Source organism: Nerophis lumbriciformis, linkage group LG11, assembly GCF_033978685.3.
Source record: "Nerophis lumbriciformis linkage group LG11, RoL_Nlum_v2.1, whole genome shotgun sequence".
Classification (NCBI taxonomy): domain Eukaryota; kingdom Metazoa; phylum Chordata; class Actinopteri; order Syngnathiformes; family Syngnathidae; genus Nerophis; species Nerophis lumbriciformis.
The window spans coordinates 1,444,512-1,469,279 of record NC_084558.2 but is presented as its reverse complement, the minus strand read 5'-3'; the positions used below and the strand labels follow the sequence as shown (position 1 = coordinate 1,469,279).

General features: G+C 46.5%; 1 protein-coding gene across 1 annotated transcript; it reads right to left on the bottom strand.

Moving 5' to 3' along the window:
- Positions 1-24: 24 nt before the first annotated feature.
- On the bottom strand, positions 25-24,085 carry prr12a (proline rich 12a). Its single transcript, XM_061967727.1, has 15 exons — positions 23,940-24,085; positions 22,357-22,514; positions 21,650-21,811; positions 16,806-21,421; positions 15,025-15,246; positions 12,659-13,337; positions 11,660-12,156; positions 11,453-11,569; positions 11,228-11,361; positions 10,647-11,092; positions 10,446-10,565; positions 8,251-8,348; positions 8,025-8,156; positions 1,397-1,492; positions 25-1,307 (listed from the first exon to the last, which is right to left on the bottom strand). Exons 1-15 carry the CDS (start codon positions 24,020-24,022, stop codon positions 1,173-1,175), a joined length of 7,695 nt encoding a protein of 2,564 aa, XP_061823711.1. The 5' UTR covers positions 24,023-24,085; the 3' UTR covers positions 25-1,172.
- Positions 24,086-24,768: the final 683 nt, after the last annotated feature.

Sequence of the window (24,768 nt, the reverse complement as noted above, 5' to 3'; positions counted from 1 at the left end):
GTGGAGAAACGAAACATAAACATGGATCTTTGCAGGTTTTATTTGTTTCTCAAATACAGGAGAGTTAATGTACAGAAGGACAAAGAATATCATCAAGAACTGTACAATATTTACACACCATTTTTCCTTTTTTGTATGGAAAATTAGATTGTTTTCAAAATAAGTATGCACATACATCAAAATGATAAAAATGACATGACTATTTCTTCTTTAAATATGACCTATTTATACTCCTTACCGCACCGGAAATGTACTTTTTCTTTGCATCTGCATGACTGATGATTGAACTGAAGCACAACAATGTAAAGTTTCAAATACACTTCCCCCACTTTCTTTTTCTCCCATTTCTTTTTTCTTATTATTTTACACCCACTGTATTTGATACATTATGTCAGTCTTAACGTCCATTCTTACGTATAGAGGGGAAGACGGCTTGGATATGTGGGTCACGATTGTATACTGAACCTGTGGACAATAAAAAGTATTTCAAATGTTAGGGCAGCAATCCAGCGCTTGTTAAGTTAAAAACCTCCTCATATAAATAATAAAAATGTGTTTATATATTATCACACAGCTGAGTCGTGCTGCCCTTCACGTAGCACAGAATGAGAGAGAGGGCATTTATTAACACATCTACTGGTTGGAGTCCATGTTCGCTGCTCACTGCACGCTCCACACGCACTTTAAAAAGCATTCTCGCCCTCTTCCAGTCTTTTCTGAAAGCCCACAGCTGATGTTAGTCTTTTCAAAAAAATAATTTATGTAAAAACTAAGCAGTAATAGTTTCTCTTTGCGCTATTGTCGAAATGACACACAGTTAACAAGATGTTAGTGGCGTTGTGGCTCCTTTCTTTCTTTACCATCTTGCCTTCCCGTTCACGGGTGGTGGTCAGAATCCCTCTTGACCCGCAAGTGACCCCTAATCCGGTGGGGTCCCACTCCTCACGAAGTGCAACACAAGTCTTTAGTCATTGTTCAAGAAGGGGGGGGGAAAAAGAGGGCATTGTTCTGACAGCCTTGAGTTCATCAAGGGCCTTGAAAATACATCCTCACATCTTTGAGATATGAGGAAAGTTGGTAGGGGGGATAGGGGGGCTGTACAGTGGGATCCATCGTTTTTTTCTTCTTTTCATATCCTACTTTAATTAATCCCATCTCCCTGGGCTGTACTCTCAGGCTTTGGTGCTGAGCGTGAGCAGTTCAATGAAGGAGCTGAAGAGCGTGTCCAGCCAGCTCTGGTTGGCCATGCACTGCTGCACCACTTCCTCCTGACCCGGGTCCTCGGCCGCCTGCTCGATGGTGTTGGTCTGTGGGAGACGCCAAACAACAACAACAAAAAGACGCTGAAACTCAAGCACGCCCGCAGGTTAGCGCAGATCATGGCGTCCGAACTTACCTCTTTCTTGCACTGCAGGAAGGTGTGGTATTTATAATGGTGCAGAGAGTGGTAGAGACTGTAGATTCGATAGGACTCGGACGACAGCTTCAGGTCCTATTAAAAAAACAAAAATCGCATTAAAATTGAAAGTTATTCTGGTGAGGTGAATCCAAATGAAAGTGGTGTTTGCCACAAATGAGGTGCTCAAATCACCATTGCATCATAAGGTAAAATAACCACATATCCAAATGTGTTTTTAGGCAATGAAATATCTCAGTCTGTTGCTGTTCTAATTAAGGTGTCCAAACATTTTGACTTGGGGCCGCATCGGGCAAAAGAAAAACATATTTGACCAGGGGCCAAAAGCAGACTATGTGTAAAGTAACAAATATATTATATATACTGTATATGTCTATATTATATATACAGTACATACATACATAAATAATTATATATACATACTAGAGATGCGCGGTTTGCGGGCACAACCGCGGAGTCCGCGAATTATCCGCGGATCGGGCGGATGAAATTTTAAAAAATTAGATTTTATCCGCGGGTCGGGTCGGGTGCTTGAAATAAAAAAAAATTTGATTTTAAATAGATTCAGGCGGGTGGCAGTTAAACCAATTGGGAAATATATATACATAGTTAAATGTTGTTACCCACATACGAAAAACAAGCAGGCACCTGCTGCATATGCCACAACAGAAGAAAAAAAAAAAAAGAGATTGACACTTTTACGGAGCGGAGAAGGGACGCCTCGCCGGGGTCCGGGACCGAGGCCCCTTCCCCCGAGAGGGCCCCACCGGGAGCCGTAGCTGAGGCGATCCGCGAGAAGGGCCCGACGCACGTCCAGGGTCACCACCGCGCCCACCGCACCGACACCCCGCCTCGTCCGCCTTCGCCGCGGCCGGCGTCACGCGCAGCAGGTAAGCAGCTTACCTGCCCGCCACCCCCGTGGCCAGGGGCTCGTAACAGGGGTCACTCCGCGCGCTCCGCCCCCGCGCAGCTTACCTGCCCGCCACCCCTGTTGCCGGGGGCGCGTAACAGGGGTCACTCCGCGCGCAGTGCGCTCACGAAAGGGGTGGGGCTCACCCTGGTTGATATAGACAGCAGCTGGACGGTGGCCATGGAAGTCGGAACCCGCTAAGGAGTGTGTAACAACCCACCTGCCGAATCAACTAGCCCTGAAAATGGATGGCGCTGGAGCGTCTGGCTCATACGCGGCCGTCGCCGGCAGCGAGACGCGCTTGGAGGTGCGCTCAGCGCGGCTCCCATATGATTGCGCACTGGTGTGCGTCTGGGTCGTGACAGCGTGGCACGCGAATGTCTGTGCTGCATTGGATCAGTCTCCTTTCTTTAACAGGCAAAAGCTTTATAACCTCACTAATGCCTTGCATCGTCTATATTAGATATACAACAACGGGCGGGTGCGGGCGGATGCGGTTCTGATCAAATGTTACATCGGGTGGATGGCGGATGGTTGACGACTTTCTGATGCGGTTGCGGATGAAATAATTGCCTATCCGCGCATCTCTAATACATACATATACATACAGTACGTATACATATATACACACGTATACAATAAACATATACCGTATTTCCGCACTATAAGGCGCACCGGATTATAAGGCGCACCTTCAATGAATGGCCTATTGTAAAACTGTGTTCATATATAAGGCGCACCGCATTATAAGGCGCATAGGATAGACACTACAGTAGAGGCTGGGGTGACGTTATGCATCCCGTAGTTGCAAGACCTGTTGTGGCTCAATATTGGTCCATATATAAAGTTAAAGTTAAAGTACCAATGATTGTCACACACACACTAGGTGTGGCGAAATTATTCTCTGTACTTGACCCGTCACCCTTGATCACTCCCTGGGAGGTGAGGAGAACAGTGAGCAGCAGCGGTGGCCACGCCCGGGAATCATTTTTGGTGATTTAACCCCCAATTTTAACCCTTGATGCTGAGTGCCAAGCAGGGAGGTAATGGGTCCCATTTTTATAGTCTTTGGTATGACTCGGCGGGGTTTGAACTCACAACCTACCGATCACAGGGCGGACACTCTAACCACTAGGCCACTAAGTCAGGTAAGGCGCACCGGATTATAAGGCGCACTGTCAGCTTTTGAGAAAATTGGAGGTTTTTAGGTGCGCCTTATAGTGCAGAAAATACGGTACATATATACAAAACTCAGAACCGGTGAAGTTGGCACAATGTGTAAATCGTAAATAAAAACAGAATACATCCATCCATCCATTTTCTACCGCTTGTCCCTTTCGGGGTCGCGAGGGGTGCTGGAGCCTATCTCAGCTGCATTCGGGCGGAAGGCGGGGTACACCCTGGACAAGTCGCCCCCTCATCACAGGGTCAATTTGGGGGCAGCACGGAGGTTAGTGAATGTGCCTCACAATACGAAGGTCCTGAGTAGTCCTGGGTTCAATCCCGGGCTCGGGATCTTTCTGTGTGGAGTTTGCATGTTCTCCCCGTGACTGCGTGGGTTCCCTCCGGGTACTCCGGCTTCCTCCCACCTCCAAAAACATGCACCTGGGGATAGGTTGATTGGCAACACTATACAATGATTTGCAAATCTTTTTCAACTTATATTCAATTGACTACACTGCAAAGACAAGATATTTAATGTTTGAACTGAGAAACTTCTTTTTTTTTTTGCAAATAATCATTCACTTAGAATTTAATGGAAGCAACACATTGCAAAAAAGTTGACACAGGGGCATTTTTACCACTGTGTTACCGGTACATGGCCTTTCCTTTTAACAATACTCAGTAAACGTTTTGGAACTGAGGACACCAATTTTTGAAGCTTTTCAGGTGGAATTCGCACCCATTCTTGTTTGATTAAGCTTAAGTTGTTCAACAGTCCGGTGTCTGCGTTGTCGTATTTTACGCTTCATATTGCGCCACACATTTTCAATGGGAGACAGGTCTGGACTACAGGCAGGCCAGTCTAGTAAATGCACTCTTTTACTATGAAACCACGCTGTTGTAACACGTGCGGAATGTGGCTTGGCATTGTCTTACTGAAATAAGCAGGGGCGTCCATGAAAAAGACGTTGGATGGCAACATATGTTGCTCCAAAACCTGTATGTACCTTTCAGCATTAATGGTGCCTTCACAGATATGTATATTACCCACTAATACACCCCCATACCATCACAGATGCTGGCTTTTGAACTTTGCGCCTATGACAGTCCGGATGGTTCTTTTCCTCTTTGGTCCGGAGGACACGACGTCCAGGGTTTTCAAAAACAATTTGAAAGGTGGACTCGTCAGAACACAGAACACTTTTCATCAGTCCATCTTGGATGAGCTCGGGCCCAGCGAAGCTGGCGACATTTCTGGGTGTTGTTGATAAATGGCTTTCGCTTTGCGTAGTAGTTTGAACTTGCACTTACAGATGTAGCGACCAACTGTAGTTACTGACAGTGGTTTTTCTGAAGTGTTCCTGAGCCTATGTAGTGATATTCTTTACACACCGATGTCGTTTTTTGATGCAGTACCACCTGAGGGATCGAAGGTCACGTGCATTCAATGTTAGTTTTCGGCCTTGCCGCTTACTTGCAGTGATTTCTCCAGATTCTCTGAACCTTTTGATATTACGTACATACCGTAGATGGTGAAATCCCTTACAATAGCTTGTTGAGAAATGTTGTTCTTAAACTGTTGGACAATTTGCTCAGGCATTTGTTGACAAAGTGGTGACCCTCGCCCCATCCTTGTTTGTGAATGACTGAGCATTTCATGGAAGCTGCTTTTATACCCAACCATGGCACCCACCTGTTCCCAATTAGCCTGTCCACCTATGGGATGTTCCAAATAATTGTTTGATGGGCATTCCTCAACATTCTCAGTCTTTTTTGCCACTTGTGCCAGCTTTTTTGAAACATGTTGCAGGCATCAAATTCCAAATGAGCTAATATTTGCAAAAAATAAAGTTTTCCGGTTTGAACGTTAAATATCTTGTCTTTGCAGTGTATTCAATTGAATATAGGTTGAAAAAGGATTTGCAAATCATTGTATTCTGTTTTTTTTTATGATATACACAACATGCCAACTTCACTGGTTTTGTATAAATTATTAAACTTTTAATATTAAGAGTATGTGAAAGTTCAACTTTTACCTTGTTTACTTTCTTGACAACCTCCTTAAAATTTTGTAATCAATCAGAAATATTAAGTAGCTGAGAGGCGCCAAACATGCTAGAGTATGGAAAAAAGTGTTTTGCTTATTACCTATCATGACTTGTAGTGCATTTATATGGGTGGATTTTCAAAATTGTGTATGGTACGTGGACATTTTTTATGATGTCCACAAAGTTTAGTGAGCAGGTTGTGTGTAATGTGCAACCCTGTGTGTTGACTTTCTGCGTTGGTTACAGTTTATTTGTACCATGAGCGGTAAAGGTTGTTTGCATTGGGTCATATAAATGTATGCTATGCTCATGGTTGTCACTATAAAACTCATGGTCTTTGACCAAAATTACCAATGTTATCTTCAAGATGGCGGTATATTCTTAACATCAGAAAATTACATTCGAGACACGCTGCAGGCCAGACTTCTTATTAAACTTGGGACAATTCGCGGTCCGGACGGAATACGCCGGCGGGCCGCACTAGGCCCCCGGACTGTAGCTTGGACACCTTGTTATAGACTATTATTCAGTAAGTCAAGATATCACCCTTGCAGAGTGCTTAAAATATTCTTGCAGCAACCATTTTTGTCATAGTATCTCTTCACAAGGTAAAATACTATAGAATTTGGATATGCTTTCGAGTAGTCAGTGTACAGTTTGTATAGCAGTATAGCGATTCACTGAACTTGACTCGACACATAAATGTCTTATTAGCTAGTTGGTAACACAAGTTACCAACTAGAAAGAGAAAGAGATGCGGGTGCATGAATGTTACCAGCACTAAGAAGCTGCGGTTCAGTGAGGCAAATCCATCATGTACAGCATGTGACATTGTAAAGTAGGGCTTGACAATTAATCAAATTTTAATCACAATTGCGACTTCTGATGATCCTAAAATTATTATAACCGTAAAAATACGATTGAGCTGTGTAACATGCATGCAAAGTCCTGAGCTTGCAGCGGTGAAACGGATGAGGAGCAAATGTGTGGAAAAAAAAGACCACAAATACTAAAAGTTTGGGATCTCATCATGGTTGCTACTTTTAAATTTGACACGGCGCCAGTATGCCTAATCAATAATCACTAAACTCAACAAAAAAAGTAAGGCATTTTCCCATTAATGTAACCGTGGACGAATCACAGAATTGGCCAATAAAACCCGCTGTTAAACACAGAATGTCGGGGAAAGTTACATAAATGTGACTGAAATGCTGTCATTGTGAGGAGAAGGAACATGTGCTTGACCTGAACTAAACAATGTCGAGATGGCCACTTGAAACAGCGACTGAAGTACGAAGCTAAAGCTAGCAAGAACAATTCGTAGACCAACAACACATCTCATCTGCCTGTGTTGTTGTGAACGACATCTTCAACGTAAGATCAATGTACAAACAGGACAGCGGTCGCAACTTAAGAGGCTTGCGCTTCCCCCCACCCCCCAAACAACCTCAAGTCGTTTCTACATTTCAATCTCAGAAGAGCAGAACACATCCACCCTTCACAATAACAGCGCTGTGCGCAACATCCTGTCTGACAGCGCTAACAAAAGGTTTCAAAAAAGTATCTAACACAAGCATAAAGTACTTAAAGCGCTTACTGATTCATTTACACAATTATTATGCTTTGACTTAAAATACTGGTCAAAATTGGCCAAAGATGTATTGCATCAAATAATGTGAAGATTTTTGCATTTGATAACATATTTTATAAAATTTTATTCATAACACAAAAAGCACATGCTATGGTGGTAAAATAAGTGTAAAAGGTAAAAAAGGGAACAAAAATGTGTTATTTGTTATTATTGTTGTCATTATTTCTTTATTTGTTGCTTATTCGTTATTAACTCATATCCAGTTGTTATTTTGAATTATATTTAAAGTTGAGTTTGTGGTTATATCAATACTCATGTTTTCAAGTTAATGAATATTCGTGTTATTAATCGTGATTTCAATATCAATCAAAAATAACCTGGATTAAAATGTTTTCCATAAACGTCCAGCCCTATTGTGAAGCATAGCAGCCCTTGAAGTGCTTTTTCAACATAAGGAGCCCAAACACGCCTCCAAGATGATCAAGTGCCTTGCTGAAGTCTCTTCTCGACCCAAACCCAATTGAGCATCCTTTTCAAAGTGTCGAACATCCACCAGTGATGTCATCATTGGGGAGTAGAAGAAGATTCCAGTAACAACCCAAGCAGCTCTGATTAAATCCATGCCCAAAAGGATTAGGCAGTGCTTGATTAACACTAAATATTCACACTGAGGACACAATTTGGACATGTCCACTGTGAAGTGTAGTCAATAGTGTTGCCAGCTGTTTGAGTAATAATGCATGTAAGTTAATGACAAAAATTAAGACATATGCTGAAGGTGTGCAATTTGGTGATGATCCAAATTAGTATTGTCAGGCCTTGGTGGATGTTTGTGCTTTCCTGAGCGTACTACGCCCGAGTAACACTTAACTTTCCAAGCCCTGTGCAACACACCTGTGGTTTAGGCAGACTTTTCTTGACTCTGTTGAGAGTCTTGCGGTTGTAGGCGTCACCGCTAAGCCGCACCCTCACCACTCCCAAGTCCAAGGGGTCCACGATGATCTGGGGGTACGCATGCAGAACCTCCTGTGGAAGAGAGACCATGCAGGGAATTACACACAAGTAGTATGAGTGAGGGCATCAGGGACAGGCCTGAAGGACAGCTCAGAGCAGATTTTACCTGATGCTGAGAGCTCATGCTGACTCTCCTCAACAACCTCCGCTTCTGTTCGCTGAGGATGCTGTCGATCTTCCTCATGGGGGGGAGATAAAGCTCATCTGGCACCCAAACAAAGTAGAGGTGATATCATTAATAACACGAGCCAACCTGCTTGCCATTCTTTCAAATGCTGGCATTTCTCAGACATGTCAGCTAATATTTAAAGCAGCTCATTGTTAGTAAGTAGGATTATACAGAAACTAGCTCAGGTGGGTAGGGCAAGGGCTAAGGAAAAATGCTATCTGTGTTGGCCCTGCGATAAGGTGGCGACTTGTCCATGGTGTACCCTGCCCTCCGCCCAAGTGCAGCTGGGATAGGCTCCAGCACCCTCGTGACCCCGAAAGGGACAAATGGTAGAAAATGGATGGATGGATAGATGCAAGAAAATTTACCAATGGTTTCTATCTATTAGATGCCTTAGCTCCCTGGCCGACCCAATATGCTGTTAAGATCATATAAATATCTTGTCGTGAAGCTGACAGAGTCCGCGCCTTGTAATTTTGTGAAGATGAGCTTGCCAACAGTCTTATACCGGTCGGGAAGGGCTGTTTCATGTATTTACGACCAGGCAAGCGGTGAAATCCCACATTCTTCACCACTGAGAGCGGTTGATCATCTAAATCTATGAATGCCATTAGTTTACCGCGAATGCTCCATCTTTGGATTCTCGTGAAAACTTTTCTTTCAGCTGGAATGGATCTGTCAGTTTGTTTTTGTTCCGCCTCGTTACCTTTAGTCGCGGTAACTACATTGTGTGTGTCCGCATGGCGGTCTTTTTACTGCTTGAATAAATTGTATTTAAATGTCCCACCCCTCGAAACAGAGATAGTGTAAAGTTTGAATGTTGACGTGCTTCTCACACCGCCGGCATGATGTTTGCTTTGGTAGCGCAGTCCTCCATTGAGGCTTTGGTCTTCCATTTCCGGGAAAAAGAGATAGATAGATAGTACTTTATCGATTCCTTCAGGAGAGTTCCCTCAGGAAAATGTAAATTCCAGCAGCAGTGTACAAAATTGAGATCGAATTTAAAAAGTAAATAATGGGGGTATAAATGGAAACAAAATAGAAAAATATTACAATAAGAATAAAAATAAAAAGCAACAATGAGAATAAAAATATAACAGTAAAATAAGAATATAACAAGAGAAACTAGGCAGTAGTGACCATGTTATTGTTTTGCATCCCCTGTCATCCTAGTACACCCCCTCACCCCCAGAGAGGAGTTGTATAGTGAGATGGCGTGTAGGACAAAGGAGTTTTTTAGTCTATTTGTCCTGCACTTGGGATGAAGCAGTCTAGCACTGAACAGGCTCCTCTGGCTACTGATAACAGTATGCAGAGGGTGACTGGCATGAAGAATAAGAACTGAGATGAAGAATAAGTGATTTCCGTGTAGCAACATTAGCATGCTTACAGACTTATTGGCTTGTGTGCGATCTATCCAGGTTGTACACCCGAGGTTTCTTACAAAATACATATTAGTATGGTATTGGAGGTTTAGTTACAAGTACTCTCCGATACCTATACCTCCAAAACGTGCCGTATGGGCATCGGAATATGCCTATATTTAATTAGGTGACTCTTTGGCGTACTACTAGATAGAGCCCGCGTACCACTACAATTTGAGAATCACTGGGCTAGGAGAATAGAGTAATTCCGCTAAATAGAGGACATCAGGGATTCCTGATAATAGCAGATGCTGTTTACCAAATAACAAGCAAACACAGTCCTTTTGACTATAATAACATCAGAACATCAAGCGTCTCACACACTTAGCGGAAGTCATTAATGCTTCAAATAGATCTCCTAAAATGTCAGAAAAGGTACATGAGCAATAACTAAAACGAATCGTGACATAAGCAAACCCACAAGGGGAAGTGACGCTTTCAAAGTAAAAGGTTTCTAAATAGTCTTTTGCAAGAAAAAAGTGCACAAACCTGGGGAATTCTTAACATGTAGCACCAAATCTATTTGGGGCAATTCAAATGGATCTGTGGCAAATGAATGAATGTATGGGAAACAATGTAGGTAATTTGTTGCGTTCATTTGCTAGTTAAAGAGGAGCTTTCTATGAAGGTGTAATATTTGCTGCTGATCTCTGAGGATTTTTCCACCTTCACCACATCTGTGCTTTCTTTAGTAAGATGAGTTCTCACCGTCTGTGTCCTCCAAGGCTTGGATCATGTCAGGGTCCAGGGCTGTGCTGACGAGCATTTCCACATAGCTGCGGAACATTTCCCTCATGGCTCGGTTGTTCACGCCCCCTTTCACGGGCACTAAGTGGTGGAGGAAGTCAACTTCAATCAACACGAGAAAACTTTCAGCTATTTAAAAGACATAATATAAACTCATCTTACTTTCATTCTCACTAGCGGCTTCATCCGAGGAGTCTGAGTCAGAGGAGGAGGGAGCTTCCTTCAGCCACTTCTTTCTCTTCTTAGGGGGAGGTTCGGCCTTCACCTTAGCTGCTTTGGACTTTGGTGTTCGCTCAGGTTTGTCTTTTCTCTCTGGTGCTTTCCTTTCATCCTTGGCTCTCCCGCGTTCTGTGGTGCGTTTCTCCGCTTTGTCCTCAGACGGCTGCACTCGCTTGTCCTTGTCTTTATCCACCTCGCGCTCTTTCTCCTTGGACTTGGCCACTGCAGCTGGGACCTCCTTTTTCTCCAGTAGTTCCTTTGCCGGTGGCGTGCTCGTTCTCGTTTTCTCCTTCGGCTCCTTCTCCCGCTGGTTGGGCGGGGTCAATCGTTCCTCTTTTGGTGGCGCTTGGTTTGATGGAGGAGAAGCCATTCTGGGGAAAGACTGGCGCCTACGGCACATTGACAAATTACATTAAACGTCAAATACAGAACAAACTGCAATATTAACCACGATTAAATTGGTTTTACTTCATTGTTGCTCGGTGGTCCGAATGAGTCAAATTAGAAATGTTATCAAGATATACCTGAGAGTAGGTGTGTTTCGACGCCACGGCCTTCGAGAGCAGACTCTGACGTAGTCCTTCTTGTTGACATTCTCCAAAAACTTGACATAGATGCGCTGGTATCGTCTTTTGGCATCTCCGAAGTAGCCAAGATACTAAGGGACAAACACAAAACTCTTACAGGATGTCCCACTCTGACCGCTAATCTACTAACGAAAATACCGATGATGTGGGCAGCTTCCTTACATTGCTTGTGGCACAGAACTGTCTCTGTCCATCTTTGATCTCTGGGCTGAATTTCTGCAGCAAGGCTTTCTGCACCCTCCAGATAGGTGGAGGCTCCCGGCCAGTCTGCAGGGCCAACTGTGTGCAAAAAGTGTGTATGCATCTGTGAGGGGTTTAGGTCTCAAGAGGACATTTATAAAAGGGAGCTCACATTCTCCGCTTAAATACCTTGAGTGTTCGAATGTCCTCCACTCGCACCACAAACTCATCCCTCTCTCTGAAGATGCCCTCCCCGCCGCTCTCGCTCTCATCCTCCTCGCTCTCTCCGGCAATGGCTGCGTCCTCTTGCTTCTGAGCCAGGTGCAAAGAGGTGAGCTTCGGAGGTGGTCGCTCTTCTTCGGGAGAAGCTGGGGACTCTGGGGAGGGTGTGGGAGACTCCTTCTGCGGAGACGCTTGTGCGGGAGGAGGAGAAGTGGCAGAAGGAGGGGGAGAAGTAGCAGGCAAAGGGAGAGTAGCAGTCAGGGGAGGTGGAGGAGTCAGAGATTTTGCAGCAACGGGACTCGGAGGCTTGGAGTGCTCTCTTTGTTCCTCCGGTGGTGGAGGAGGAGATGAGGGAAGAGAAAGAGGAGGAAGGGGGGAAGGAGACGAGGAAGATGAAGCAGGAGATGGTGGGATGGAGGGAGGTTCGGGGGTTGCTGCTGCAGGAGTAATCTCCGGGAGGGACACTGGAAAGAATGAGATCAAGGCTCAGGACCACGTGACAGATCAATAGAGCACCACAATGTATTTAAACCATGAACATAATTAGACAGCCTATTTAAGAAAACACAGGCTGCCTGATTTAATGATATGCTAACTGTTGATGTAATTGAATGCAAAAACCTTGAGACAGTGTGGTTAATACGAGACGGCATCTGTTAATGCTGAAAAATGCTAATTTTAGCTAATCCTCAAAAAAGAAATGGTGACATGTAATCAAAATAATAGATTCATAATAATGCAAACCGCATCCAATTCTTCCTCTTCTGAATGTTGCCTGCCTGTTTACATATATGGTAATCCTCCAAGTTGCTCATGGATGTACTCTTTGAATAGTGTTAGGCTTCTATGACAGCATGTTGGAGTAGTTCTGTACTATATTTGTTTGTTTCACTTTATTACATGTATTGTGTGTGTACATTAGCTAACACTAATCGGGTATTGCTAAATAAATGGACATTGGCTTACCTTCAAGCTTAGGAGCTCCAAGAGTCTCCAGCTGAGGTTCTCTCTCCTCCATCATATCATTCTCCTCATTCTCTCTAGTACTCCTCTCCTGCTCATTCTCCCCCTCATTACTCTCATCCATGTTTTCGTCCTCTGACTGGAGGATGCCAGGTTCATCGGGCTGGAGTTGTGCATGGGGTGTATGCATGGCAGGCTGAGGGCTAAGGGTAGGGGGCAGCAATGTGGGTGTCAGAGGGGAGTGTGAAGACTGCGGCGGGGGAGGTAAAGAGGGATGGATGTTGGCTGTAAGCTGAGGAGTGTCATACAGGGCGGAAATGGCTGAGGAGATGCTCTTCTGGAGGTCCTGATTCTTTCCGACGGAGTCCTCCTCATCAGAGGAAAACGAGGGCAGAGTCTCCAGGTTCCGTTTCAACTCGTCCTCCAAGCGCTTAGGGCTGGGGCAGCTGCCCAGGGCAAGACCGCCATTCCCTTCGCTGTCCCCAAAAGGTGGTGGCGGCGGGGGCGGCGGAGGAACCGGGGATAGTGGGCGCAGACCGCCAGATTTGCAAGGGGAGGTTTCACCATTGTCATGTTCCATCCCGGGGGAAATATCCAAGCCTGGGGGTCTCTTCCCGGTCTTGAGGAAGTCTAAGAAAGAAGCGACTAAGCCAGCCTTGGACTCAGAATCCTTCTCATCACCCTAGAAGTGACACATAGACTCAGCTTAAATTCCTCAAAAAATATATACAGGTAAAAGCCAGTAAATTAGAATATTTTGAAAAACTTGATTTATTTCAGTAATTGCATTCAAAAGGTGTAACTTGTACATTATATTTATTCATTGCACACAGACTGATGCATTCAAATGTTTATTTCATTTAATTTTGATGATTTGAAGTGGCAACAAATGAAAATCCAAAATTCCGTGTGTCACAAAATTAGAATATTACTTAAGGCTAATACAAAAAAGGGATTTTTAGAAATGTTGGCCAACTGAAAAGTATGAAAATGAAAAATATGAGCATGTACAATACTCAATACTTGGTTGGAGCTCCTTTTGCCTCAATTACTGCGTTAATGCGGCGTGGCATGGAGTCGATGAGTTTCTGGCACTGCTCAGGTGTTATGAGAGCCCAGGTTGCTCTGATAGTGGCCTTCAACTCTTCTGCGTTTTTGGGTCTGGCATTCTGCATCTTCCTTTTCACAATACCCCACAGATTTTCTATGGGGCTAAGGTCAGGGGAGTTGGCGGGCCAATTTAGAACAGAAATACCATGGTCCGTAAACCAGGCACGGGTAGATTTTGCGCTGTGTGCAGGCGCCAAGTCCTGTTGGAACTTGAAATCTCCATCTCCATAGAGCAGGTCAGCAGCAGGAAGCATGAAGTGCTCTAAAACTTGCTGGTAGACGGCTGCGTTGACCCTGGATCTCAGGAAACAGAGTGGACCGACACCAGCAGATGACATGGCACCCCAAACCATCACCCAACCATGCAAATTTTGCATTTCCTTTGGAAATCGAGGTCCCAGAGTCTGGAGGAAGACAGGAGAGACACAGGATCCACGTTGCCTGAAGTCTAGTGTAAAGTTTCCACCATCAGTGATGGTTTGGGGTGCCATGTCATCTGCTGGTGTCGGTCCACTCTGTTTCCTGAGATCCAGGGTCAACGCAGCCGTCTACCAGCAAGTTTTAGAGCACTTCATGCTTCCTGCTGCTGACCTGCTCTATGGAGATGGAGATTTCAAGTTCCAACAGGACTTGGCGCCTGCACACAGCGCAAAATCTACCCGTGCCTGGTTTACAGACCATGGTATTTCTGTTCTAAATTGGCCCGCCAACTCCCCTGACCTTAGCCCCATAGAAAATCTGTGGGGTATTGTGAAAAGGAAGATGCAGAATGCCAGACCCAAAAACGCAGAAGAGTTGAAGGCCACTATCAGAGCAACCTGGGCTCTCATAACACCCGAGCAGTGCCAGAAACTCATCGACTCCATGCCACGCCGCATTAACGCAGTAATTGAGGCAAAAGGAGCTCCAACCAAGTATTGAGTATTGTACATGCTCATATTTTTCATTTTCATACTTTTCAGTTGGCCAACATTTCTAAAAATCCCTTTTTTGTATTAGCCTTAAGTAATATTCTAATTTTGTGACACACGGAATTTTGGATTTTCATTTGTTGCCACTTCAAATCATCAAAATTAAATGAAATAAACATTTGAATGCATCAGTCTGTGTGCAATGAATAAATATAATGTACAAGTTACACCTTTTGAATGCAATTACTGAAATAAATCAAGTTTTTCAAAATATTCTAATTTACTGGCTTTTACCTGTATAAACAAATAATGATGCTTAACATGGCATCATCATCCAGAAGCTCTTACCCTTTCCTCCAGACCGTCCCCAGCTATTCCTTCATTCATCATCAGGCTTTTCTGCTTGTTTTTGTCCTGCATCCTGGTGCTCTCAGTGCTGCATGGACCAGGACTGAGTCCAAGCGAGGGTGCTGACCCAACTGAGCCATCAGACAAAGCGGGGTCTGTGCCAGACAGAGAGTCTGTCCTCAGCAAGGCATCGGAGGAGGACATGGGAATTGGCAACTTGATCTTTAACAAATAGAAAAAAAAATATGATGAATTTCTTTAGGCATATTTTTGCAGCCTTTACAGAGGCCGTTAACTTTCCAGGGTGTTGTAAGCATTACATTCCGACCTCGGCTTTTACCAAATAATGACGTAAACTACACCAGTCGGTAACAAACACGCACATGCATTAGCTACCAACATTAGCTATCATTCAATGTATATTCAATGTATTGCTTGTATCCCGTCACGTGACTTCTTCACGAAAGTGAAAAACAGTTGTCAACCAAGCCAAGATGCAAGTGGCCTAGATTTTCTTGCAAAAATACGGAAAAAAAAATCAAACTATGCAATGGACTAGATCCCTATACTTTATCAAAAAACGATTTGTCGAGTGATGTCAATAATTATGCATCAGTGGAGTCCCCAGACATATCGAACTATCTTGTGCTCCAGGCGTCATTCTACACGACAAAACAAATGAAAAGTTGGAAAAGCACGGGTCACACAAAAAGCACATACAAATAAGTTGTATGCACACGCAAAGAAGTTGTAGACAAAACTTATTTGTGTGTGGCTGGGTCAAGGAAATGGGTATCAAGACTCTCCCAAATAAATCATGCATCATTTTTATTTAGCTAAAGTTGCATTTCACGATTCATCTCTGCATCTTGCGAGGACGCATCCATGTAAACAAACAGCACCCGACAACTGACACCTGTGACTGCATATCCATTTAACAAACTAATAATTACTGAATCATCACCATATTTAAATTTTGTCCTGTAGTCATTATACTCTGACACATTTAACAACAGGGAAGACGTAAAAGTACCTTTCCTGACAAGGTATCATTGACCCCGACTTTCTAGTTTCTGTTTGTTGAAATTAAAATACTAACAATATCAAGATAATACTTCAATGAGAAATACTAAACGAGTAAAGTATATTAAACAAACCTTTAACAAAGTGGTCACTACAAACTTGTACGTTCGACTCTGCTCTTTTGGAGTGGAGTGTGTGCCACTCTGTCGTCGTCGTCATTTCCTAAGATATTGCACTCTTCCACCCTTCTTGATTTACTCTCGGGGAACTCTGAAGAAACATATATCCTTTTCGCGATTTAAACGGTTCGTACAGTCGAAAACAACGCAAGCAAAGGGCATTTTTCTTCGAGCCTAGTACACATTGAGAACAGACGCTGCTTGACCACAACGCATATTTAATGAGCCAGACGTGACATTTAAGACCAAGCAAAAGCTATGCAAATTGTTAGTTGCTTCTCTTGGACTGATTTTATGTGTGCGCACGTGCCCCCTGTCTGTACATGTGGACAAGACAATGGTGAGTGACAAGCCTGAACTCCCGACAAATTTCTCAGATGAGCAATCTTCATTAACAATATAATTAGTAGTTGTGAAAAACATGTACAGTACATGGTTCTGTTAAACCACGAGTGGTAACATAAGTTAGCCAGTGGGGTTCTTTTCATATTTTAGGTTTCCAAAATGTTACTTTGAGCAAATTGCAAACAGCCTCTTTAACTTGAAACCAATTATTTAAATAAATATAAGTCTACTGACCTTCAGAGGTGGGATAGGTTCATGCTGTTGAGATTGGTGATGAAGCTGCTGCTGCTGCTGGTGGTGATGCATCTGCTCTGGCTCCTTACCGCTCATTTCCATGTACATATCCTCTCTCCGACCTCCTCTTCCCCGGCTACCGCGCCCCCTTCCCCTCCCTCGCCCCTCCACATTGAATCCCCCTCCGCCGCTCGCCGCTCCGGCCATTTCTCCCATCATTCCTCGCGGCGTGTAGGGCTCGGGCATGGGGCGGATGCGAGGCCTGCCTCTAGGCCGCGGGGGGCCCTCCCTCTTCGGCCTAGTAGGCTTCCGACCTCTCTTTTTAGGGCCATCCTGAGGCAAAAGAGAGTGTGCCCCCATTGATGGGTAGCCAGAGGAGTGGTAGAAGTCAATGTCGCCCATTAAAGGGCTGAGAGACCCACTGCCTGCCCCTCCTTTTCTGCAGCTGGACACCAAGTCTGGAAGAAGGTCAGGAATCCGGCGACTGTTCAATCTGATGTCAGCTGGCTGGTCAGCTTTATCCTCGTCATCTTCAAACTCATACTCTTGAGCATAACTTTTCTTCGGCAGTGTGTTAGGGTCTCTGCGCTCCTTCAGGAGATGGAAGGAGCTAGATTTAAGGAGCTTCTTCGGACGAGATGAGCAGAAAATCGGAGACTGGAGGCCGCCGGAACTTGCTCCTGTGCTGGTTCCTCCAGGCCCAGATGACATCTTTGCACCAGGTGTGTTAGGTCCAGCAGTATTAGGGCCCATACCCATAGGTGGGCCCTGGGATTGAATTAACCCCAGTTGTTCAGTATTAACTGTGGAGGGCAGTTCGTGGGTTTTAAGGGAGTCAAGATCCAGAGTCATTGTGTTGTTGCTGGGCTCTTGCAGGCTGTGACAGTATGGCTCATAACCCTGATCTCCATGATGACCCATCATATCATAGCCAGAGCCACTACCTGCCCCAGGTCCACCTCCACTCTGTCCAGCTTTCATGGAGCCCAGACCCTCCTGCCCAGTGTGGCTTTCATTCATCTCCTCCTGACCGGGTCCTGCACCACCAGCACAACTTGACTTGTAGTCCTCTGCACAAAACATGTCTTCCATGCCTGGAAAAAAGGAGCGGTCCTCATCCTGGAGAAGGGCGTCAGGAAAGCAGATGGACGTGAGGGGAACAAAGCGGTTATTTTGTTGGTTCTGGTCTGCTTTCTCCACTGGACTAACAGTGTCAAACTGGTGCTGTTCTGAGCGCTGTTGGTCCAGCTGGCTCTGCTGGGGGGTGAGCTGTGATGGTAGGGGCTGCTGCGAATCAGCTTGGGATTGGGAATGGGCTGTGGCTGAGGGAGGGGGTATATGGTGAGGGTGTGGGGTCTGTGGTTGGGCGTGAGGGTGGTGAGGATGGCCTTGTTGGTGTTGAGAACTGGGGTGCTGCTGTTGCGGGTGGTGCTGTGAAAGGTGGTGCATGTGGGTAGGGGTGGACATGCCGATTTCCGGCTCGGAGAGGAAAGAGTGAAGTTCTGAGCCCGTGTGTGGCGCTTGGTGATGGTGAGACGGGTGCTGCCTCTGTTGCTGTTCTTGCTGTCTGTGGCGCTCACTGCTTCCTCCGCTTCTTCCCCCACTACGTCTGTCCTCTGCAATGGCTACCTCAGCGCTCGATGTCTGGGAAAGAGAGCGCTCCAGCATGTCTAAAGAAGAAACCACTGAGCTTTGTTTGCCCTGTTCATGTTGATGTGAAGAAGGTCCATGGTTGTAATGGGCAGCTGCCACCTCTAAAGCTTGTGACTGGAGTTGAAGTTGGAGCTGAGTAGTTTGGGACTGAGCTTGAGCCTGATGCTTGTTAGAGCCAAGTCGCCCACCAGCACTCTCCATTGCAGCTTGCTGCTGGCTGATGGAGTGCTGCTGCTGTTGGGAATGAGAGTCAATCTTGTGGTGCTGCTGATGCTGCGAGTGGGAGTCCATTTTAGGGTGTTGCTGATGTGATGGGAGGGTGTCCATTTTATGGTGCTGTTGGTGTTGCCGGTGTGTGTCCATCTTGTGGTGCTGTGGATGAGGCTCCAGTTTGTTGCGTGTTGTATGGGACAGCACGGACTGGAGGAGGTGTGGCGGCTGGTGGGACTGATCCGTGGGGGAATCCATAAGAGAAGCGGCGGTTTGAGGCTGTGGATGCTGTGGCTGAATTTCTGGTGTTTTTCGATGATAAGGGATTTCGGCACGCTCCTTTTTCTGTAATTCCATCTGGGAATGGGATGGTATCTGCGAATGTGAAGACACGTGTTGATTATGTGAGGAGTGTTGGGGACCAAGTGAGTGTTGCGTGTAAGGGTCCCCTCGCCCGTAGTGGACGACTGAGCCTAAGTTGTCATGGTGAAGAAGATGCGAGTGTACTTGTTCAGCACTGCCTCGGCCTCCACTACTCCTGGTGCTCCCAGCGGGTCTCTCGTTCCTCTGCTGCTGTTGGTGATGATGCTGTTGTTGTTGTTGTTGTTGATGTTGCTGCTGTTTCTTCAATGACATCTCCAGCTGACCCTCCAGCCCAGAGATGGACCCTGCAGAAGCTGCATTGCTAACTCCAGCAGAGGATGTGGCGCTGTGGGTGCGTATGACACTCTGAGGATGGTACCTTTCCTCAGAAGACTTTCCCATGTCATAGCTAAGGCCTTTGCCTGCATCAGTTGTCGGTGGAGCTGACTGAGACTGTGTTTGCTGGGATGTCTGTTGGGGCTGTTGTTGGGGGTGGTGGTGAGAAGCCTGGGGACCAGGACTCGCTTGTGCCTGCAGCAAGTGCTGGATCAAGAACTCATCATCATCATCTACTTCCTCTTGGGATCTCTGAGAACCAACCCCGAGCAATGAAGTGTCAGCCTTTGTTTTGGAGGAGGTGGGGTGATAGGATTGAGGTTGAGAGTTGGGACCTCTGGTGTCAGGGTAGCCCTGTGGGGAGCTTAGGAAGGTCGGGGAGAGGACAGATGATATGTATTTATTAGAACCAGCACCTCCGGGAGATTGCGTGGCACATGCAGGCACAGGAGAGTGCAACCCTGGGCGGATAATGCCCGAGTTTCCAGATGGGGAGGGACTAGAGTCTGGAATATGATAAGACCCTCCCCCGCTACCTCCTCCACCTCTCTCACTGGTCATACCATTTCCTGCTCCACCTCCTGACCCCGAGTTTCCACTTGCAGCACCACTGCTGCTTCCTCCCCCAGATGCTCCACTACCTGATGAACCGCTTGACCTTAGAAGCGCAGGGGAATGTCCTGGGGCACCGTAGCCCAGTGATGGGCTTCCGGCTCCACCGAGAGAGGAAGGAAGTGATCCATAAGCAGAATCAGCTCCATATATGTCAGTCGAGTAGGATTGACTTCGCCCTCCTAAACTTCCATAACCTTTTGCCCCAGTACCTGAGCTCAGGTCCTGGGCCTGTGGGGAACTGAAGCCTCCATAAGACTGAGCCAGGTGAGAAGTTGGGGGCTGATTTGGAGAGTACGACTGAGTCTGCTGTTGGGGCGGGGTTTGACCAGTAAGAGCAGAGGTGGGGGTCTTCACAGGAGGAACGGGAGAACCATAGCCCGACAGGCAGGATTTGGGGAGTGATTGAGGTGTTGAGGTGGTGGTAGGAGGAGGCTGTTGCTGTTGAGAGGCTGGGGGAGGGGGAGCAGCTTGAGGGGGGGGTTGCTGCCTTGGGGGGACAGCACTTGAGCTGGAGGTGGGGATTGAGTTTGAAGGGTGAGCCCCAGGGGTGGCCGAAGAAGATGAGGAGGATGAAGAGGTAGAGGATGCAGAAGGGGGCGTCAGAGGAGTTCTTGAGGATGATGCCGAACTGGCAGATGAGTAGCCACTGCTGGAGCTGCTTTTGGTGCCTTTCCCGGCAGAGGAAGAAGAGGAGGAGGATGATGAAGAATATGGAGGCTGGATGATTGGTCGATATTGCTCTGTACGAGAGGAGGCCTTGTGGTCAGACGAGGGGCTCTGGTCACCCAGCGGACTGCATGACAGTCCAGCATGTCTGTGATGGGTGGCTATTTGTTGGTACCCTGCCCCCCCACAGCTGAGGTAGTGCTGCAGGGAGTGGGCAGCGGACGATGAGAGTTGCGGCTGCGTTGGCGTTGGCCGCTGGTAGTGCTTAATAACGCTGTCCTGTCTGGGCACAGCCCTCTCCTGAGCCGAATTAGACTGAGACTGGGACTGAGCTTGGGGCTGGGCGGAGGAGAATACTGAGGCATTATACAGCTGGGAGGACTGATCCTGGAGCTGTGATGACAGCAGGTTGAACTGGTGCGACTGCAGGTGCCTGGCAGAGGACCCCTGGGCTGATGTTGCACCCGTAGGATCTTGGCTGCCCCTGTAGGCGGCTGCTGCAGCCCCCTGCGAGGACAGGAGTCTGTCAAAACCCAGACTGGACTGAGAGGGAGCCTTGATGTGGAGTAAGGGGTCATGTGGGGAGAGCAGACCGTTGGATGTGGGGCTAAACGTGGGCGTGTCCTGGAGAGAAAGGGATGCACCAGGGAAGGAGCGACTGGAAAAGGATGCTGGGTGCTGATAGGCTGAGAGAGCGGAGGAGGAGGGGAAGGAGCCAGAGCCAGGAAGGGCCCCAGAAATAAATAATTCTGGAGGAGCCGACGTGTGCATCGCTGTTTAGGAGGGGGGAAAAAAACAAAAGAAAAATTACTCAAAAACATTCTTCTAGCCATCCACTAAATGCAAGCAAGAATAATTATCTTGAAAGAAAAACAATGACCAGCCACTCTACGATGCCAGCAGAAAGATAATAGAACCAACAGGAGGTTCTTTAAATGTCATATTGACAGTGGGGTCTGTTTGAATGTCAACACATGAGGGAAGATGTAACACAGGCCCACCTGTCTGCCAGGATGGTGTGCGGAACTGGGAGAGTAGGGAGGAGGCAGAGGGGGGAGCCTGGGGACCTCGGGACTCCAGCGCTGAAATCAGATTCATGACGGAGGCATCGGGGGCTGAGGGGCTGGCGTGGTGCAGGCCAGTGTCAAACAGCCCCGACAGACCTTTGAGAAGGAAACACAGTCCTGTTTGACATGCATTTTTGTATTAAAAGATGTGTGAACTGCAACTCTGAATTGCAATAGCAATTTAGCAGACTTTAGGCAAGTCCCATGGGCGAGAAGAAGGATGGGTGTCAGTCACACACAATGGGAGTCCAAGATATGATCTGTTCTTAATACTGAGATAAGAATGTTAAAAGTTCTACTGATATAATCCATTTTTCACAGTGCCTATTTTTACTAGAAGCTGCCTTCTCTGATCTGTCAGTCTATCAATTATCATATTACTTGGATATTATACATATTATATATTGTATTAAATAAAGACTTAATCCTAAATTGTTATATTTCATAATCAAGTTCAGTGTTGTAATGCATAACTTATTTTGTCTTTTCTGAAGCCTTCGGCTGAATCCAATAATGCTGTGCACGTTTTTCAAGCAAACGTCTCTAGCAAGGACCTGCCCAGCCACCCCATAATTCATTCCTGTGGGGCGGGGGGGCGCCCTAATGTTGGTGACACGGGTAGGTATGACATTTTATCTCACCCAAACTCCGTCCAGCTGCTCCCCAAGCCCCGCCTTGGCCGGAGCTCCCTGGGTGGTGATTGGTGGCATAGCCCTGCAGAGGGTGTGGGGTGGCGTAGGCTTGGCGGTGCAGGAGCTCCGATTCAGGGTGGGATGATCTGGAACTCCCATAGACAAGACTGGGAGGAGGAAGAGCGGTGGATAGATAGTGAAGTGTCATTAATTTCAGAGCACATTTACATAAAAAAACATCAGCTGCTCCTAAAAATGTGACCCCCCCCCCTCCCCACACACACACAAACAGAGGATGGCCTCTTCCTGCAAAATTGCATGTCTTGCAACATCACAATAATCAATAAATTACAATAATAGTCAATATCACGAGCCAATGCACATTTTGCAAATCATCTTATTCCAACAGCTTGTCTAGAACATGACATGCATGAAGGGAACGTGAATTGCTTGCAGCTCACATGCGTGACCGGCTGACCATTTTTGAACATGCTAGCAATTGTGCTTGCCTCTCAGCACAGACAGCAAAGCAGACACAAGGCCCTTTCTATTAATGTGTGCAAGGGGCTGCATTTCGGGCAGGAAATAAATCATTAGGGCGATATTAGTGCAGATTAGTGCAGCGCAGCGCTCTTGATTAATAGACGAGACTAGCTATTTATTTGTCAGCTCCCATTGATTACGGTGATGTAGCTAACAGCTGGACGGTGTAAAATATTCAGCCGAGCGTCGTGCATACACCAGCAACTCTCGCTGGAGCACACATCGCGTCCTAAAGAAGCACAATAGCTTCCAAGGCTGAGGGTAGCCGGGCAGAGATGTGCTACAAGCGCGTAGCTAAGTGATGCTAGCAGGCCGCAATTGACTTCCGTGCGCTGCAAAGCTAGCTAGGTATGCTAACGTGGAGGTAACACGGGTCTGGTGCACGGTTTTTGTGACACTATATCATCTTCAACATTATCCTCGTCACATCATCAAGTTGCACTGAGGTCCACGTTACGAATAGGAATGCAGTGTTACATGGCACGATTTAATTATGCAAATGAGCGAATCGTCTCCAATCAGCCAGGCAAATGCAGCAAAAAATGTGGACATTTTGACAGAAATCGACCACATTCACCCTTCTTTATGGTTTTACAATTAAACAGTAATACACCCTCTCGTTGGAGTCTGTCATGGGAGTAGTGGGGGCTACTGTGGAGCTTTTTGCAGCATTCTATCAATGCTATTAACGCAGTACATTTATTTATTTATCAGAGCATGTCCAGGCCTGCACAAACTGGGGGGGGAGAAAAGGCTGTGGAGACACCCCACCATCTCCCCATCCAGGCATCCACCTAAAAAGCCACTGTCTGTCAATCACATTCAATTCAAAATCCCCCTCAACCTTTTTTTTTTCCTCCTTTCTCCACCCCGCCCACCCCCACGACACGCACACACCGCGTCCATTGCTGTGGATAATGTTATTACTATGCAACTGTTTGGATGACAATGCATCCGCGGAGTTTGAAGCCCAATGGCGACAATTTGTTTACCCGGTGCCCCCCGTGCATGCGTGCATTGTCTGGCTGCCCCCGATGCCTCCTCCTTACCTTGCTTTGGCCGATCGCTCGTAACTCCATCCTGCTCCAGCGCCCAAATCGCCGAACCCTGTTCCCGGGTAATTTCTATCCATCTATGTGGGGGTACAACCGTGTGCGATGCCGGGGGGCGAACGCGTCGTCGCAAAGGGGGGGGATCCAATCCAGTCTTTCCCGTGCGCTCGGTTTCAGGCTATTTTCCCCGGTTTCATAAGCAAGTCCTCGGGAGTGGAAAACAGCATATTGAAAGAGAAATGGAGGGGAGGAGGAGAAAGCTGGATGAAAAAAGAGGGGGGTCTACGGGGTTATAATCCAAGCGCCTCGATAAAACACGCTCTTCTTCATGATCCTGCCTTTTGCATCATTCCCACGAAGCGAGTCCAAAAGCAGTCCGGCTCATGATGAAGATGTCGCGGATTTGGCCGCCAATGCGTGAATTCCTGATAAACATTTGATTTTGAACGCGTCCCCTTTTTTTTCTCTCTCCTCCGCTCCTTCGATGCCTCCTCCCCTTTCTTTAAGGCTAGTTTCGGCTACGCCGAGCTAGCGCCGAGAAAATATCGCAACGCGCCAGGGACACGACCCGAGCGATTCGCCCAGCACAGACCCAGACAAGGAGAAATCCCTAATTTAAATGTTTGTCCTTCCCATGCAAATAGCAAGCGCCATTACCGCCACTAGCACACCCCTCCTTCTCTGCTAGCATGCTAGCAGCAGATGCTAGCTGTCAGCAACGACGTATATCAATAAAAAGCGGCCTTATTTCCCTTAACTTCTCGTGTCTATGCCTTCCTCTTGTAGTCAAACGAGACACCAACACGCAAAGAACGCGACAATAGGA

What these genes read in the sequence shown, in the direction of transcription:
- prr12a (XM_061967727.1), bottom strand. Translation starts at nt 24,022, where the DNA reads ATGGATAGAAATTACCCGGGAACAGGGTTCGGCGATTTGGGCGCTGGA. An exon ending in AACCTATCCCACCTCTGAAG is followed by an intron (nt 15,247 to 16,805) that starts GTCAGTAGACTT and finishes TATTTGTTAAAG; the next exon opens with ATCAAGTTGCCAATTCCCAT. An exon ending in TCCTGCAGTGCAAGAAAGAG is followed by an intron (nt 1,308 to 1,396) that starts GTAAGTTCGGAC and finishes CGTCTCCCACAG; the next exon opens with ACCAACACCATCGAGCAGGC.